The sequence below is a fragment of the Geospiza fortis genome, unplaced genomic scaffold (assembly GCF_000277835.1).
Source record: "Geospiza fortis unplaced genomic scaffold, GeoFor_1.0 scaffold171, whole genome shotgun sequence".
In the NCBI taxonomy this organism is placed as follows: domain Eukaryota; kingdom Metazoa; phylum Chordata; class Aves; order Passeriformes; family Thraupidae; genus Geospiza; species Geospiza fortis.
This window is the reverse complement of record NW_005054313.1, coordinates 1515381-1531277: the sequence shown is the minus strand read 5'-3', so window position 1 is coordinate 1531277 and position 15897 is coordinate 1515381. Positions and strand designations below refer to the sequence as shown.

Below are 15897 nucleotides of genomic sequence, written 5' to 3'. Positions count from 1 at the left end.
TGCCCCACATCTTCTGCGACACACAGAACAGCATTGGTGGATTTATGGTTTTATTTCACTACACTAAAAAAGAAATTATTTATAATTCTTTAAAAAGATGGAATTTAAGTGTCCAGTGGTCGCTAGCAATCCCCTGATAAAGCCTGTCTTCATTAGAATCACTTCAGATAGTTACTTGCCAGGGAAGGAACTACACTGTGTGACTTTATCTCTCACAGAAAACAATGGAAAAAGGCTTTCACAAAAAAGGCTGTGGATAGCATACTAAGGATAAAAATCTTGTGAAAAATCCCAATGAAAAATAAATTAACCACTCTTTAAAAAAATAAATAAAGCCTTAAAAAATGACAGCACTGCAAGGAATATTCAAGCAACTATTTTGTTTTGTATTGGAAGAGGGAGTACTTTGCACAAACGTCCAGATTCTGGCCAAAACTTTAAAATAACCTAACAGCTTTGGCATGCTGTGGTTAAGATGTTACCGTAAGTCTGACTTGGAAGACTAAAATGTTTCTTTTTTAACTAAAGAGAAAAAAAAAGATTTCAACATTATCTGAATTTAACATTATTCTGTGACTCTTTATTTGAAGTTTCAAAACATGCATCTATCTCTTTGCTTCACTATATGCTTTTGTGCAAGATCCTGGCTTTGATTTACAGAAAACTACCAACATCCTGACAGACTTTATCTTCTCTCTCTACCAAATCTTATGCCATGAAAAGAAAGCAAAACAAACCTATTAGGAAAATATCATATGGACCACAGAAGACTCATTTCCTTCCAGGAATGAGATATTCAGAGGGGAAAAAATAGAAGAAAGTCAAATCTTGCTTAAGTTGAAAACAGGAAAAAAAACCCAGGAGAAGGTCAGCACTTCTCAGTTTTATGACTGGCTATGAATTTGAAGCACTGTCTAGGCTGAGGATCACAAGTTCCATCTGAGCTGCTTCTCTGGGAACAGAGGGACAAAGGCTAGGATTGCTGCTCAGCCAGCTTCAAACCAGGTGTCCTTTTACCTCATTCCAAATAACCCAACACCACACTCTTATTATTTAACCAAACATACACCATGACTGGCTGGAACATCCATCTGAAACATCTGATTGCTTTTTCCTTTGACTTCCACTCCAAGTTTACACCTGATTTCTTGAGGCCAGCATATGGGGATACAAGTGTGTAGGTATCATATGCCTGGTTTTACACTTGATCTTAATTTTACCTGTCTTTTAGGTGGAGGAAAATGAACAGACCATGAACACACAGCCTGAATGGAGGCTGAGGCAGGATGCTGCCTCTGTATCCTCTCCCCTTTCTCAGTGAAGAAGGGGCTGAATACAGTCTGGGAGTACATGAGCCTTGCTGCTCCAAACAAGTGAGAGAAACCACAAAGGCAGGCTGGATGTGCCAGTGCTGTCATGCTGAACACAGACCTGAGCCATAACAAACCCAGCTCTTAAATTACACCACCAGCTGTCTGTAGCTTATTCATTTTCACCTGTTTGAAGTATTCAGATTACTCCAGATTCGCACAGACTCTTCCCTGCAGCAGCACTGTCAAATAGTCTATCCCACCAATAATGATCCCAAAGCAGTTCTTCTCTTCATCCTTCTGTATCAATACTGATTTATTCAGTGTGGGACTAAAAAACTGAACACTGGCCACAGACAATGCAATTCAACCCAGAAAGAGAAAATACCAAGTGCTAAACAAATGAGACTAAGTACAGATTAAAGGCATTTGATAATATTGGTTCTTTTGCTAGTACAAGAAAGTACACTTCCTATTGTATATTAGCTATATATGCACATGCCACACTGCATGCTTTGCAAGAAAAGGATCTGGAGTTTATACCAGTGTCCACTTGGCAACTGAAAAATAAATGAAAATTATCTTTTTGATCACAGAATTTTTAAACAGCTGTGGTTTAGCACAAGCCCATTTATTCCCAAGAATCCAGAGACCATGCAGGGCTTGCTGATTTCAACAAAGTAATTTTATTACAGGGTAGAGAAGCCTTGGCAAATTCCATTACCGCTGTAGTTATCTCATTTGCTCTGCAGATTATGGTCAGATTACCACTGGAAATGAGAACAAATGCAGTGATGTTGTCACTTATTTACTCAAATATATAGGGGAACAATTCAGTCCATGGATATTCCCATCAACTTTGAAAGTCAATGGATACGTGACAATCACAAACACAAAGTGGGGAAGACTGGGAAGGCAAATAAACACTCATGAAAAAGGCCCTGGTTCAATTCTGTGTGCCCTGGAAAAGGCACCCAGACATGACTAATAGAAGTAACAATTTGGATGGTAACATAAAAGACCAATGAAATTCCACATAAGGCTGTCAAAATCAAAAACATCTCTTAGGATTAGTTTGGAGGCATTAACATTACGGAGGAGCACTGGGATATCATAAGGAGCACCATGTGATTTTGAGGAGTGGAGTAATAGAAATGGGATGAAATCCAACATTACTAAATGCATAAGCATGCACTTGGGGAACAGTAACAGTCATAAGCTAAACCAACAGAAATAGGATGGAACTTGATATTACTAATTGAAACATCACACAATTCAAAGCAAGATTTGCAGCTGACAAGTGAGAAAAAGGCAACCTGGAACACATATAAATTTATATCAGATGTATTAGGATGCCTGCAGGATGCACCACACAAAAGAGAAGGATACTGTATCCTACACTGCCAGGCAAGACAGGAAATATTGTGTTATCCATCACTACAATCTCATCTGAAATAAGAATGTGTAGTGCTAGTGACCTACATTTTGAAAAGTGAAGTGAAAACATGAACAACTGCAGAGAAAAGTCACAAGGATAAAGACAATGCAGTCTGAGAATGGCCTGGATTGTCTTTGCAAAGTCCAGGCTGACAGGCTATAACCTCCTTCTGGAAACACACCAGAACACTGGAGAGACACAGAGGCACTGGGCATGAAAACTCCCATTAGACCTTCAGTGAAATAAAAACTTCTCATGAAGTAATAAGCAGCAAGGTTTTGGAAGAGCTGAGATGGGGAAAAGACATCACTATTGCCAACTGGGATTGATACCTGACCACTGGGCACTCAAAGACACAGAAGATCCTTTTAATCCCAAACTGCTGTCCTGCAGAACTGATGGCTGAAGGGGACACATTGCCAACATCAGGACCTAGTGCTGACATGAGTTCATGCATCTGTAGTTCTATATTAGCAACATGTGCCCCTGAAGAGTCAGATCTCTTTGAACATCCCATAACATGAGGCAAGATTCTCATTCAGGCTAAACAAAATCTTATTTGACCTACACCTTCTTGAGGAGACACCCTGTATATCAAAGTCAAATTCAATTGTGTTTAGAATTAACAACAGAAAAGTAAATCTTTCTGTAGAAGAAAACAAAACAGAAAAAACCAGGAATTTTCAAAGCACTCTACAGACACTGTGCTCTTATACTTTTGAGAGAAAAGCAAAACTGGAACATCTTGACTCCTATTAAATCCTATTAGCAACAAGAGGGGCAGTTTTCCTCTGCTTCTGAAACCGCATTTCAGCAAAAAACCAACACGAAGTTCACATCTGCACGCTGCTGTCTGCACATCACTGCACACATTTGGTACAAACCACCTCTTAGGACTCATAATCCCTGGATCAATGTGATTTATGGCCGTGGTGTACAGCCACAAAAGGGCAGGACAGCTCCTGGCTTGATTCTTTGATTCATGCCAGCAGGCGCTGTCACATCGCAAACAACCTCTTCAACTCCTGCAAACGCCAAGGTCAGGTAACCCCACTCATCATGAGGTCTGGATGAGCTCCACTGTCTCCTCCTGGAATTTTTCAAAGGTAAATATTCCCATAGGTAATACTGAGCTCCAGCAGGTAAATGTTTTTCTCTGCAGATCAAAGCAGTATGCCAAGACTTGATTCCCAGAAAAACAGCCTCAAAACAGAATTTATCACAAATACTGAACATTCTCAAGTAACACCATTACTGAGAACTTCCATGTGTCTAAAGTGAAATTTTCATACATAGGTGCTTGCAATTCAGTACTTAAGTATAAAAGCATTAACTGGTGTTTTCTAGAGGTACACAATCCTTTGTGTCCACCTTCTTAAAATGAGACCATTTTTACATTGGTTTAGCAACATAAGTTGAAAACTTTTGGCCCCAGTTTGTGGAATCCGGCATTACTGGCAATTCCTACAGGTCCTCTGTGACAACAAAATTGAGAAGGGTGTCACAGGGAAAACAGGGATGCCCTGAGTGAGTACAACAGCTGATTTCTTCTTATTGAAAGCTTTTCAAGGTGGGCTTTAATCAGGTAGCCCACTAAAACTCTCCCTTTTTTCCTAGTAGCAAGGAAACCTGGGCCAGGTTTTCAGCTGTCCTAAGGACAGTTTGCTGCACACTGTCTTATATAAGGGATACAAACCTGCTGGTGGCCAAGCCTTGATATAGCCAGTGCAATGGACAACAGCATATTGTGCTTCACCTTCTTTCACCGGGCCCAGGCCATTCCTGAATGAGCAAGAAACACAAAAACATCACATTGACATGCAGCTTTATGCTTTCAAACTATGGCTACTAATGATTTAACAGTATTTGTAAGTTATGCTGGAAACACCCAAGAATCAGCCTAGGGTTCTGTACTGCCAGCTCTGTTATGCTGCTACTCAAGCTGTACCTGTTTTCTGTAATATTTCTCTGAGAAAGATATTGACGATTGATTCAGAGCTGGAGCTGGTGTAAGACAAAGAATCTGAGAGACACATCAAGAGATTTTGTTTGCAAAAGGATCCAGTGTGCAGTAACACTCCTGGAGTGGGCATTAACCCAGGGGCAAATGAGAGGGCTTAGGGCAACTACAGCTGCTTTGTGATAAATTAAGTAACAGTACCTGTATCTTTTCCTCATGGTGGTTATTCTGTTCAGAGGTAAATGATCCAGAGGAGCATTTCCACACCTAAAAGTAAATTATTATTTTAAAGGGTGCAAAAATGAATATAAATACACACAATAAAAAGGTATTTTGAGATCCTTACCATATATATATAAGAAGACAATAATAGATACTTGTTCCTGGCAAAATGTTGCATATTCATGTTTATGTAGGACATGCTGCTTCCACAGGCTGAGCTTTTTAGATGTGCTATAAAAATCTTCTTTATTTTAGAAAAATGAAAGAGACTAGAAAAAGATTCCCTTCCACACTCCCCCAGTTTAAAGACTGTTTGAAATTGATATCCCAAGGGTGGCTAAAGAATAGACACACTTCAAAATGCCATGAAACAGGGGTGAAAGCTAGAGAAAAACATGTCAGGTCCCAAATATCCACACAAACCTATCTCAGTGTTCCTGTAGCTTCCCTGGACAGAAAAATTGCACTGCCATACACCAGCTACAATGTCTGCAAACATTAAGATAATGTTTGCAAAATCAAACAATTTACACTGTCAAGTAACTTTGTTTAACACTTGTTCATGTGTATTTTGTGATATTTATAAGTATGCCTAACTGTAAAATTTCAACAATCCATCTGAAGCTGAGTAAATAGTTTGAAGGGTAAAAGCAGTTCATTTTTAATGGAAAAATAATAACAACAATGAAAGAAGAAACCACAAGGAAGGTTCACATTATCTGAGGCCCATTCTTCCCAGAAGGTTTTCTTTTTATTCCTTTAATTTTTTTTCTTATCAGTCTCTGCCAAGGAGAAGAAGGGAACAACTAAAATAAGATTTAGAAATACAAAAACAGTGGGGTTAGGGGCATGAGTAAAATCACTGTCATGCACTGGAGTTTACAGAATCAGGGTGCTAGGAAATGACTGCAATCTGAACTGTTTTGGAAGCTGAGGAACAACTGCAAACAGGACATTAGGCCTGGTTTTCTTTGCACAAACAAGTTCTCGTGACATGATGTGCATCTTGGGAGGAAGAAAAAGCAGTGTTCTCAGTGCTGCTCTGCTGGGCTCTATTTCTTCCCTCCCAGTTAAGGGTGAAAAAGGTTCTATAGCTCTGAAGCCTGGTCTTGCAGGTATAAAGTCAATAAACACCCTACAAAAGCATGCAAGAGCCATACATTTAGCACCCTCACAGGACTGGAAAAAATCCGCCACATTACCAAAGTACAGGTATCTGTATTTTAATGTGCTTTGTGTGTTTCATTCTGTAATGAATTTGGCAGTGCTGTTATCAGCATTTATACTGGACATAGCCTACAGATACAATTATGTACTTTCCCCTCCTAACCACACAAAAAATTTATTGCAATAGCAACAATCATTTTAGCCTGTTAGCACTAAAAGAAGATAAGTGCTCAGAAGCTTCCCCCAAAGAAAAGCACTGGGCAGACAAATCTCTTTAAAGAAGCCCAAACAATGCAGGAGAAGTTGGAAAATTGCAAATCAAAAACCCTCTAACAATTACTCATTTATCTAGCATCAGCCAGCTGACATCTGGTTAATTCATACCAGGCTTAGGCTAATTCCTACATAGCTGGCAGGTTTGCAACTGAATTCTTGTTTATCTTTAAGATTCTTTTAATATTCTTGGTTTGCTGAAAAAATACACAGAGCTGGGTGTTCATAACACTTGCGAAAGCTTCATTCCCAGGGTATTGATTTGAGTAACTTTACTAGAAAAGAATGGCTGAAATTCCAGGGGTGCAGCTGTTCTCTGGAAAAGTTCTCTGGAAAAAGGAACCTACACCCCACACTTATAACAATAACTACAACAGAAATGAGGTGCTGCTTTGCTGTTTTGTCCTTAAGGAAGACTAGTTTCAGTTTCACTCCAGTTCCTAAAGCAACTATTCTAGAAATACTTCATGGCAGTGTGTCATTACAGCTTTAGTTTGTAATCAAGGCCAGATTGGTGCAACAAAATGTTTTTCTAAGCTGAGACAGGACTGGAACCCTGATGGAGCACAGGGTAAATGCATACCTCATCCTGCAAATGAAGGAGCGCCTGGATCCCATGCACATTCTCATGGAGGACTGCTGGCCTTCCTTCTTTACTGTCCCTGTCTTCAAGTCCAGGATTCGTCCTAGAAAGGCCAGGGAGAGCAACTGGTGTTCAGTACATAAATATAAATCCATTTACTAGAAACTAAGATAACAAGAAATCCATGAGCTGAATGCCATTAGCCCAGTTAGGGGAAAAAAATACCAACAATAAAAAAATCTTGATCCTGGTCTCACAGGGGAGGATCAGTTATGTGCTGGTTTAACTAAATATTTCAGCAAAGCTGACTCTGAGCCACAGGAGTGATGGCTCTTTTCTCAGCTGGCCCAAGACCAACTTCCAGGGCAGAGTCAAATGCCTGGAGGCAAACAAGGCAATGACAGCAGGCACAGCTTTTGACTTGATCTGCTTGCTCCACTCTTTACCAGAACTGTGGATAAAGCAACATTTATCAGTCCCCTGACAGCTGCTGCTCTTTCCCTGTGCTTGTGCCTATCCAGAACACTTTCACCACAGCACCACCTCAGTCACAGCTCCCATGATGGTGAGATGCACAAAAGACCAAACTTTTCTCCCTGATGATGAGATACAGGATTTGTCACAACAGCCCTTGTGCTGGGGCCCTCTTTAAGTTGTTAAACACTCACATGTCAAGAGCATTGCTAAAGTTTATTGTCAGACAGATTAGTGAGATGATCTGATTCACCACACAGCAACACAAGCCTGTGCAAGGTCCAGAGCCAGACCCTGCTCCCTACAACCCTCAGAATCACACACCAGAGGCACAGCCTGGCAAAGGAATGACAGCCACCAAGTCAGCTCAAGAGAGGACAGGAGGGAGGGAATGCATGCAAAGGTATGAAGGGGTAACAGATTAATTTTTTCATTTAAAACAGAAGATTGATTACTACAGACAGGTTCAGATTAGGGATTTGAATATCACACAGAATCCTTCTGCTTATCACCAAAGAACTAACAGAATGGATTTTCACATCTACAGCTCAAGTGCTAAGAGATGACAACAAAACTTAGCACAGACTAGAAATGAATCACTGGACCAGATCCACAATGCTCAAGGGCTGGGTGCAGCCACAGAAGTGACAGTGGGCCAGAGAAATGCAGAGGAACAGCTGCCAGGCATTAGATGACAGCCACCAGTGCTGACAACACATGGCCATGAGCAAACCCACGTGTTTAAGGTGGGTATCCTTCAGTAACTGAAACAATACAAGCCTAAGTCTTCACTGTGATGCAAGTAGCCAGGTTTACACAATACAAGGCACCTACTCTGTCCATACTGAATTGAAGAAAACATGCAGAATACAGTCAAAGTCTCCCTCACCAGACTGACCTAAGTCTCTGTCCAAAAATGAAGTTCTGAAATAAACTTACTGCCAAACACTAAGTTCAGAATTACCCCTCCTCTAAATATTTACTTCCATCCATGATTAGGAATGACATCATTACATAACAGTTTTAAGATAAGGAACTAGGCAGCAGTATTTCAGTATTAAGGAATTCTCCAGGTAACTCCTTCTGGAGGAAAGCCACCCTGCCAACAGAAGGTCAGACCTCACTTGGTGTTACCTCCAAGGTATATCTCAGATGGTTAAGTCAGCAAGCAAGGGGAACAACTCCTAAAGGTGCTTCAGTTTAAACCACTGGGCTATATATTAATCCTGGTCTGTGATTCAGGTGTGAGCTGGGAAGAAATCACACCAATTTCCCAGCTCAGCTGTGCTGACCCTACAATGCAGGATGGACCTGTTGTTTAACACACTTCCCTCCCCTGCACTGGACAGTCTGTCACATTCTCTATAGCCAAAGTCACAGTCTGTTTCCCCGTCCCACCAACTAATCAGACAATTTGGAGAAATAAAATACCATCAGGCAGGAGGCAAATGAAGGCATTATATAATAAAGCACATAAAAACAGGATAAATGTGCAGGATCCAATGGCTGTCCATGTCAGCAGGCCAGTCAAATCAAACGACTAAAACAATATTCTCTTAGGGCAAAATAACTTTGTCATACACGCAAACAAAAGAAAAGTTGTCTTCTGTGCACTTTCTTTTTTCATTGCAATACAAATTCTTGAAGAGACACCAATATTAATCAAAAAGTACTGACAGTGAATGTAACTCAAGCAGCTAACAGAAATTTCTCTGGTTTTGTCATCCAAGAGCATCTATAGCAAAAAAACAAAAAAAAAGGATATTTCACAATTACGTGGCCACTAAGCCTAAAATTGCTGACACATGTTCCTTTGGCATGTCTGGAACCCCCAACAACAAAAGCCAGAGTTTTTAAATTTAGATTTTTGTTTGGCACTGTCTTTGAAATATGTACCAGATAACAAATAGAGTTCTAAATTTTGCCCTGACTTACAAAATCACTGCAGGGGGTATGTGAGTCAGAGAAATGTTTGCTGTACTGATATTATGACAAAGCTCTCTCTGCAGCTTGTTTCAATAGTCCAGCATGCATATGTCAACCTTGAGAGCTCTAACAATATACTACAGATTCTGAAATAGAACAAGCAGTTTGTGTCTCATCTGTCATTAGAATCTTATGATCAAATTATATCAAAAAGAGGAAGAATTATAGATTAATCATAGCTAAATATCGATATATAGAATTATAATTAATTATAGATTAATAGACCAAATCAAGCAAACTGGCATAAACTGCACCTTAGTCACACTGGCAGCTCAGCTGGCATGTCCTGATGACAGCTCAGTCACAGAATCATAAAGTATTCCTATCTCTGTTTGTTCTAGCATCTTCAATGATAAATGCTCCTTTAGGTTTCTCCATGGGACAAACACATGTAATGCTGAACTTGGGAATTATATTCTTATTAATAAGAAATATTCCAGGATGCTCTGACAACTTCTGTTAACTGAACAGCGCATGTGTGTATTTTTTTAAATTTCTCATTCTAGCTTCTTCAGAAGAGCCATTTAACAGCCCAGTGCCACCACCAGCTGGATCCTTTACGAGCTTCCCCATAAACTGTTAATTGCATGTAGCTCATTTTCGTGTTAAACTTTTCCCCTCTCCAGCTCCAGACACAACCCTGGGATGCAGCAAGTGCAGGAGCACTGCTGGGAGTGACACTGCTGTCTTATTGCCCTTTACAGCAGCTGCACAACTCAGAGGAAACCAGAGTTTGCTCTGCTGAGAAGGAGAAAGCAAACAAATGAGCACAATGCTGATTAAAATGGGTGCATAAATCTCTTTGGCTGGTCTGGGAATAGCTGATAATTTGTTGAAATTTCCCCACTACAGTCCCCATCCAGAAGACAGCATTGCTTCAACTTGTAATAAAGCAGTTGTTCTCCAAGCAGGAAACCACAGTGTGATCCAGGAACCTGATGTCAGCTGCTGTGACAGGAAAGGGCTGGCACACAGGCACACGGAGCTGAGGACAATGGGCAAGCTCATTATTTGGGCAGAATTAGAGAAGCCACATAAAGCTCTTACCAGGGAAGAGATAACAGATTCAAGTACTGAGGACATGTGCCAGAAACATTTCCTGCAGGGTGTTTTTCAAAGATGCTCTAAAAACATTCTCATGATGACCAAGGGGCAAATGCTCATGTTGGCACTGATGTGTCCCTTGCATGTGCAAACAGTGACTGGATTATGCACAAATCTTCTCCTTTTGGGTCTCCAGTTCCTACTGAGAATGCTCAAACTTGTTCTGCGCTTGCAATGTCTTGAGATGAACCTAAGCCAAGGATTGGCCTGGGCCTACTGAAGCTCATGGGGTTTCAAATCTGGGAATTTGGCTCAAATCCACTTTCACACAATAGCACCAGCCTGTTAGAAAATTTTCCTCCATGTTCATGCACTGTATGCTAAGGCTTATAGCCTGGTAATCAAACACAGTCTGTTCTTTTTACATTTTTCAGGTTTGGTTGAGTTTTTTTTTTTTTTTTTTTTAATTGAAAACTCCATAAACTTCAACATCTAATTCTACCACAGATGCTTTTTTCTCTGCTGGATTCCCAGTTCCTAAGAATACTGCAGTCTGTAACTAGAAAGAAGGGCTGTTACACAAGCACATTCTTCTGCAAAGATTTCAGTGCAAGTTGAAATGGTTTGGTTTAAAACAACCCTACAGTGCCCACATCCAGTCTGCAGCACGGAAAAACCCAGCTCATGGATCTCAGAAGAAATTTGGTTTGGCCTCATGTGCACAGAAATATTGCTGGCAGAGTACATGATACAATTTTCCATTTCCCTCTAAGTCATCAGTAGATGGACTCCTGTCTTGCATAGAATCATGGATCTGATAGGGAAACAGCCGGAATTAATATATGGACTCTCACCTTGACCTCAATACCTCCAGCAACCCAGCAAGTTTCACCTTTTAGATGATAATGTCTTGTCTTACTAAGAAGAAGTTAGATATTTCATAATTATTCTCAGCCACCGATTGTCCATATATTTCTTTCCAGGAAAAATAAAATAAAGGGTAAACTAAGTTTGGTTTGGACAAGATAACAAAAGATGACTTTGTGTTCATCAAAAATACTCCACAGGCTGCTCAAGGAAGACAAACAGAACACAGGAATACTGCACCCAAAAATTCTTATAAAAACTAAAACCATCTTTATCTTACTATAAAACCGGAAAAAGCAAGACCAGGATGGAGGAAAACAAGAGGAAATAATTAAAAATAAAAACAAAGTGATGGTCAAGGTACTGTTGCTGCTGAACACAGCTCCAAATGTAAGCTCACCCTCAAACTGAAGGGTCAGAGAACAAAGGATTTCCGTGGTGATGTTCTGTATTAGTACATTAAGTCCTTAGAAATTAGCAGAAAAGACCAGCTTAAAAATCTTTGAGTGCTCTAGAGTTTGTAGAGAATCAAGATCCAGGTCACTGTTTGAGACAAACAGTCAAGTTAAAGAAGACAAGGTGAAACTCTTCTTGAACCTGCCATTTATCAGTTTATACACATGCACTGACCACAGCTGAGCATTCAGCTTTACACAACTGAGGTGCTCAGCTGACAGAGCTCTTCTTCAAAATAACAAATGCATAAACAGAACATCTCCAATAAGACTAAACAGCCTAAATTTGATCAATTTATATTAAATTACTCTTGATAAGCTTATGCCAGAGCAATTCTTCTGCACTAATTCAGCAATTAAAACAAACAAAAAAAAATTTACAATGTACGCCTCACAACTGTAAGGGATACAATTTTATCTCATGTTTAGTGCAGCTCAGCAAGTGCTTTAAGCTCTATTAAGTGTAATAAATATACATCCACCCTGTGGATTTCAATACTAAAAAAATTACAGAATACATTAAGAATCACAACTGCTTTGCAAACACAGCATTTGAAGACACTCCTTCCAGGAACTCATATTTACATAAACCAGATAAAGTTTGCAATATACAAATAGAACAATATACAAATTAAAAAAAAGCAAAATATGGACAGCCTTTTTTTTAGCATTCTGTGGTTTATTATTTACATAAAGGCAAGGCTTGTAAAAGCAAAGACTTACCTACCACACACATACCCATATCAGAGTACACACCAAACAGTGCAATGCTAATAAAACTGTACTGCCAAAAAGTGCATCCCTCTGCCCCCTCATTGAGAGGAAAGCAAACCCATGAGCAACAGGAACAGCATCAATACTCAAAACACAGGTGAATACCATCCTGACTTAAAATTACAAACTAAGGGCAGAAGCACCAGACTGGCATCAGTTACACAGTGCATCCAGAACCTGTGCTGATTTTCAGAGCCTGCCTCTCTTGCTCACATCAAGGTCACAGTGCAGCTCCCAAGGCAATACCCACTAAGCTGCTGTTCAGAGAGTGAATGGTGGGTTCTCCAGACTGCCTCCCCTGTGGTGCAGGAGCCCCTGGTTCTGCCTGGAGGTGTCTGGTAGCACAGGTCATCCCCTACAGGCACCACAGCCTTTATGGACCAGAGTCACCACTCCATCCCTGGGCTTACAGCAAACTGAGGACATGGCAGGGGTGAGCTGGGGGGACAATGACAAAAATGGACACGTTCCTATCATGTGGAGATGGTTGATGCAATCTAAATCTTCCATGATATTAAAATTATGGTCCTTTCAGAAGCTTCAAGGACCAAGAAGCGCTGCAGGTGGAAATAAGGTCTCTCCACGAATACTTCCCACTCCTGCTTCCCAGCTGGCCTGACTCTGCAGAGGATGGGACCTGCCCACATGGGATTGCACCCTACCAGCCTGCTGTACAGCAGCACGACACTTACACCTCTCCTCTGCCACACAGGATTTTGTGCCTGGTAAATTGTCCACAAGAATGAAGCCAAGGGGACACTTCTGTACAAATATCCCTTGAGAATACAGCAGAAGTGTAAAATCAGTCAGCTCACACAGCCTGGAACTGCATCAGGGACCACACAGGACTTCCCAGCTGTGAACATGATGCACACATACCAACCAAGAAGCTTGTGGGATGGCAGGGATAAAATGCAGTTGCTCTTGCTCTTTGGCTCTTGCTCCAAAGCTGGCACTGCCTTCCACCCAAATGTTATGAGACTGCTTTAAATCCCCCAGGCTGGGGCTTCCCTGGCCTCATGTGTCTGTTTTATGCTGCAGCAGGAAGCAGCCCCATAGCCCTACCCCACTGCACACACCACTACAGTACAATACACTGATAAATAAATGTATTGCCATACAAAATAAATAACTGGCTTGGAGCACGGATTTGCTGTTAGCAGACATCACAGCAGCTTCCAGAGGACTTTGACACCTTTACTGTTATTTTAAAGATGAGGACACTGAACCCAAAGGAATGATTTCTCCTGCTTGCAGTCAGTCAGCAGCAGAGGAACAGGGTCCAAGCTCACATGACTGACAAGAGTTCTCAGGATGCTGCAGCTGTAGATAAAAATACACAGTACTCTCAGTAAGTCCATATAAATCTCACGACACCTATATGCTTCACAGGACACAATCAGCTTAAATTTATGCTTTTAAGAGAAGACCAAAGGCTGAATGTCCTATTTACATGCAGTAGAAGCCTCTGGATTTATCAGTATAAAACAAATTAGCCCAAAGGCCATGAAGATGCTCAGAGGGCAGGAGCACCTTTGCTATAAAGAGAGGCTGGGAGAGTGAATTGTCCAGCCTGCAGAAGAGAAGGCTCTGGGGTGACCTTAGAGCCCCTTCCAGCACCTAGGGAGCCTCCAAGACAGATGGAGAGAGATTTTCTACGAGGGCATGGAGTAAAAGAAAAATGACAGATGGCCTTAAGCTGAAGGGCAGGTTTAGATCAGACATAAGGAAGAAATTCTTCACTCTAAGGGTGGCAAGGCCCTGGCACAGGTTGCCCAGAGAAGCTGTGGATGCCCCTTCCCTGGAAATGTTGGATGGAGCTCTGAGAAACTTGGTCTAGTGGAAGGTGTCTGTCCCTGCCCACGGCAGGGGGGAGCATGGAATGAGACTTCAAGGTCCTTTCCAAGCAAAGCTATTCCATGGTTATAAATATAAACCATCAAAGCTCACTCTCCTCACTGGCCTAGCTTCTCAGGGGGATTACTTGAACCTCTCTAAATATGTTAAGGTTTACATCATCTAATTGCAAAAGGCGTTGTATAAGCATTAGAGTCAAGTTATGACATTCCTACAATAGAATGAAGAGTTGAACCAATCAACAGCAAAGTTAAAAAAAATAAAAAATAAGTAATGCAATTGAAATGCACCTATTTTTAACTATCTGTCTGGTCCCTACTTACCAACTGGAGACAGTGATCCACAAGGGGGAAATTGAAAAGCTTTCTCACCCCCTCTTGTTTTTCAATAAGAAACCCCTCATGCTACACAGTTGTTTGCTTAATACAACTTGTTATTACAAAAGCTCACGAGGCTGAAAGGTCCCTGCTGTGCCTGCCTTCATGTTTGACTAACCAGTCTGCATCATGTCATTCTCCACAGTGTTGGGCAAATATGCATAATTTTAATTAAATTAAAAAAGAAACTATGTGGGTTTTTGAGCCTTGCTATTCAGTTAATTTTGAGGGACTATCTGAAGGGATAGTGTTACAGATCACATGCAAGTCTCTTTGCTGATGGACCTGGAAAAACTGGACTTGAAACTGGAGCAAATAATTCAAAGCATATGTTGAAAGTTAAGTTATAACACCAAAAAAACTCAAAAAACCAACCCATAAAACACTTTAACCAAATGTATTTTGAACTCTCAAGAATGGTTACTGAAAGTATGGGGCACATTCAGAATATTAAGTAAAATAGCTTACTGAAGCCCATACAGATCTGTAGACATAAATACACAGCATCTACCTGTGTTCTCTGCAGGTGTTTTCGTTCCCAAAACAAGTACCTATGACAAAGTTCATGGCTCCATGATTGGGGCAGTTGGGGTAGCCCTTCTGTGACAAATATCAGCTGTACCTGAAGGAAAGACTGAGATGGAGAAAACTATCACAGTAACACCTGTACAAACAGCTCCTCAAAAGACAGCTGGACTTTCTAGAAAAAGGGTTGGAAACCCCAGAAACTCCAAAGCACCATCAGCAGATACTCCCAGGACAGAACAGCTATCCAAAACAACACTGAAATATGTAATTTATTCTTTTACCATTCACAGCTGCATAATAAATCAATACACAAACGTTGTAAGTAGCTTCTAAACTAATCTATTTGCTTCACTTGGATGCTCAACAAGAAGCTTTACTGAAAAGCCGTTCTGCCAAAAAAGCTTCAGCTCCTGGCATTCTATATTATTTGTACTTCATTATCAAACTCAAGTAACTGGGATTTATGCTTTGTTAGTAAATACTAGTATTGTCTGAAATCTGGCTGTGGTGACACACCATGGAATAGTTCATTAGAGGAAATAATGACCACAAGATGACCTTGTAAGATACATTGCTGTGGAC

The 15897-nt window shown here is 40.7% G+C and overlaps 1 protein-coding gene across 2 annotated transcripts in view; it reads right to left on the bottom strand.

Moving 5' to 3' along the window:
- The window catches only part of ARNT2 (aryl hydrocarbon receptor nuclear translocator 2), a 77832-nt gene that overhangs the window by 34061 nt on the left and 27874 nt on the right, over positions 1-15897 (bottom strand). For both annotated transcript variants that reach the window (XM_031055855.1, XM_005419603.2), the window contains 3 exons: positions 6954-7056; positions 4910-4975; positions 4445-4530 (listed from right to left, as the gene is read on the bottom strand). In XM_031055855.1, coding sequence (XP_030911715.1) covers positions 4445-4530; positions 4910-4975; positions 6954-7056 — 255 coding nt within the window. The remainder of the gene's footprint in view (positions 1-4444; positions 4531-4909; positions 4976-6953; positions 7057-15897) is intronic.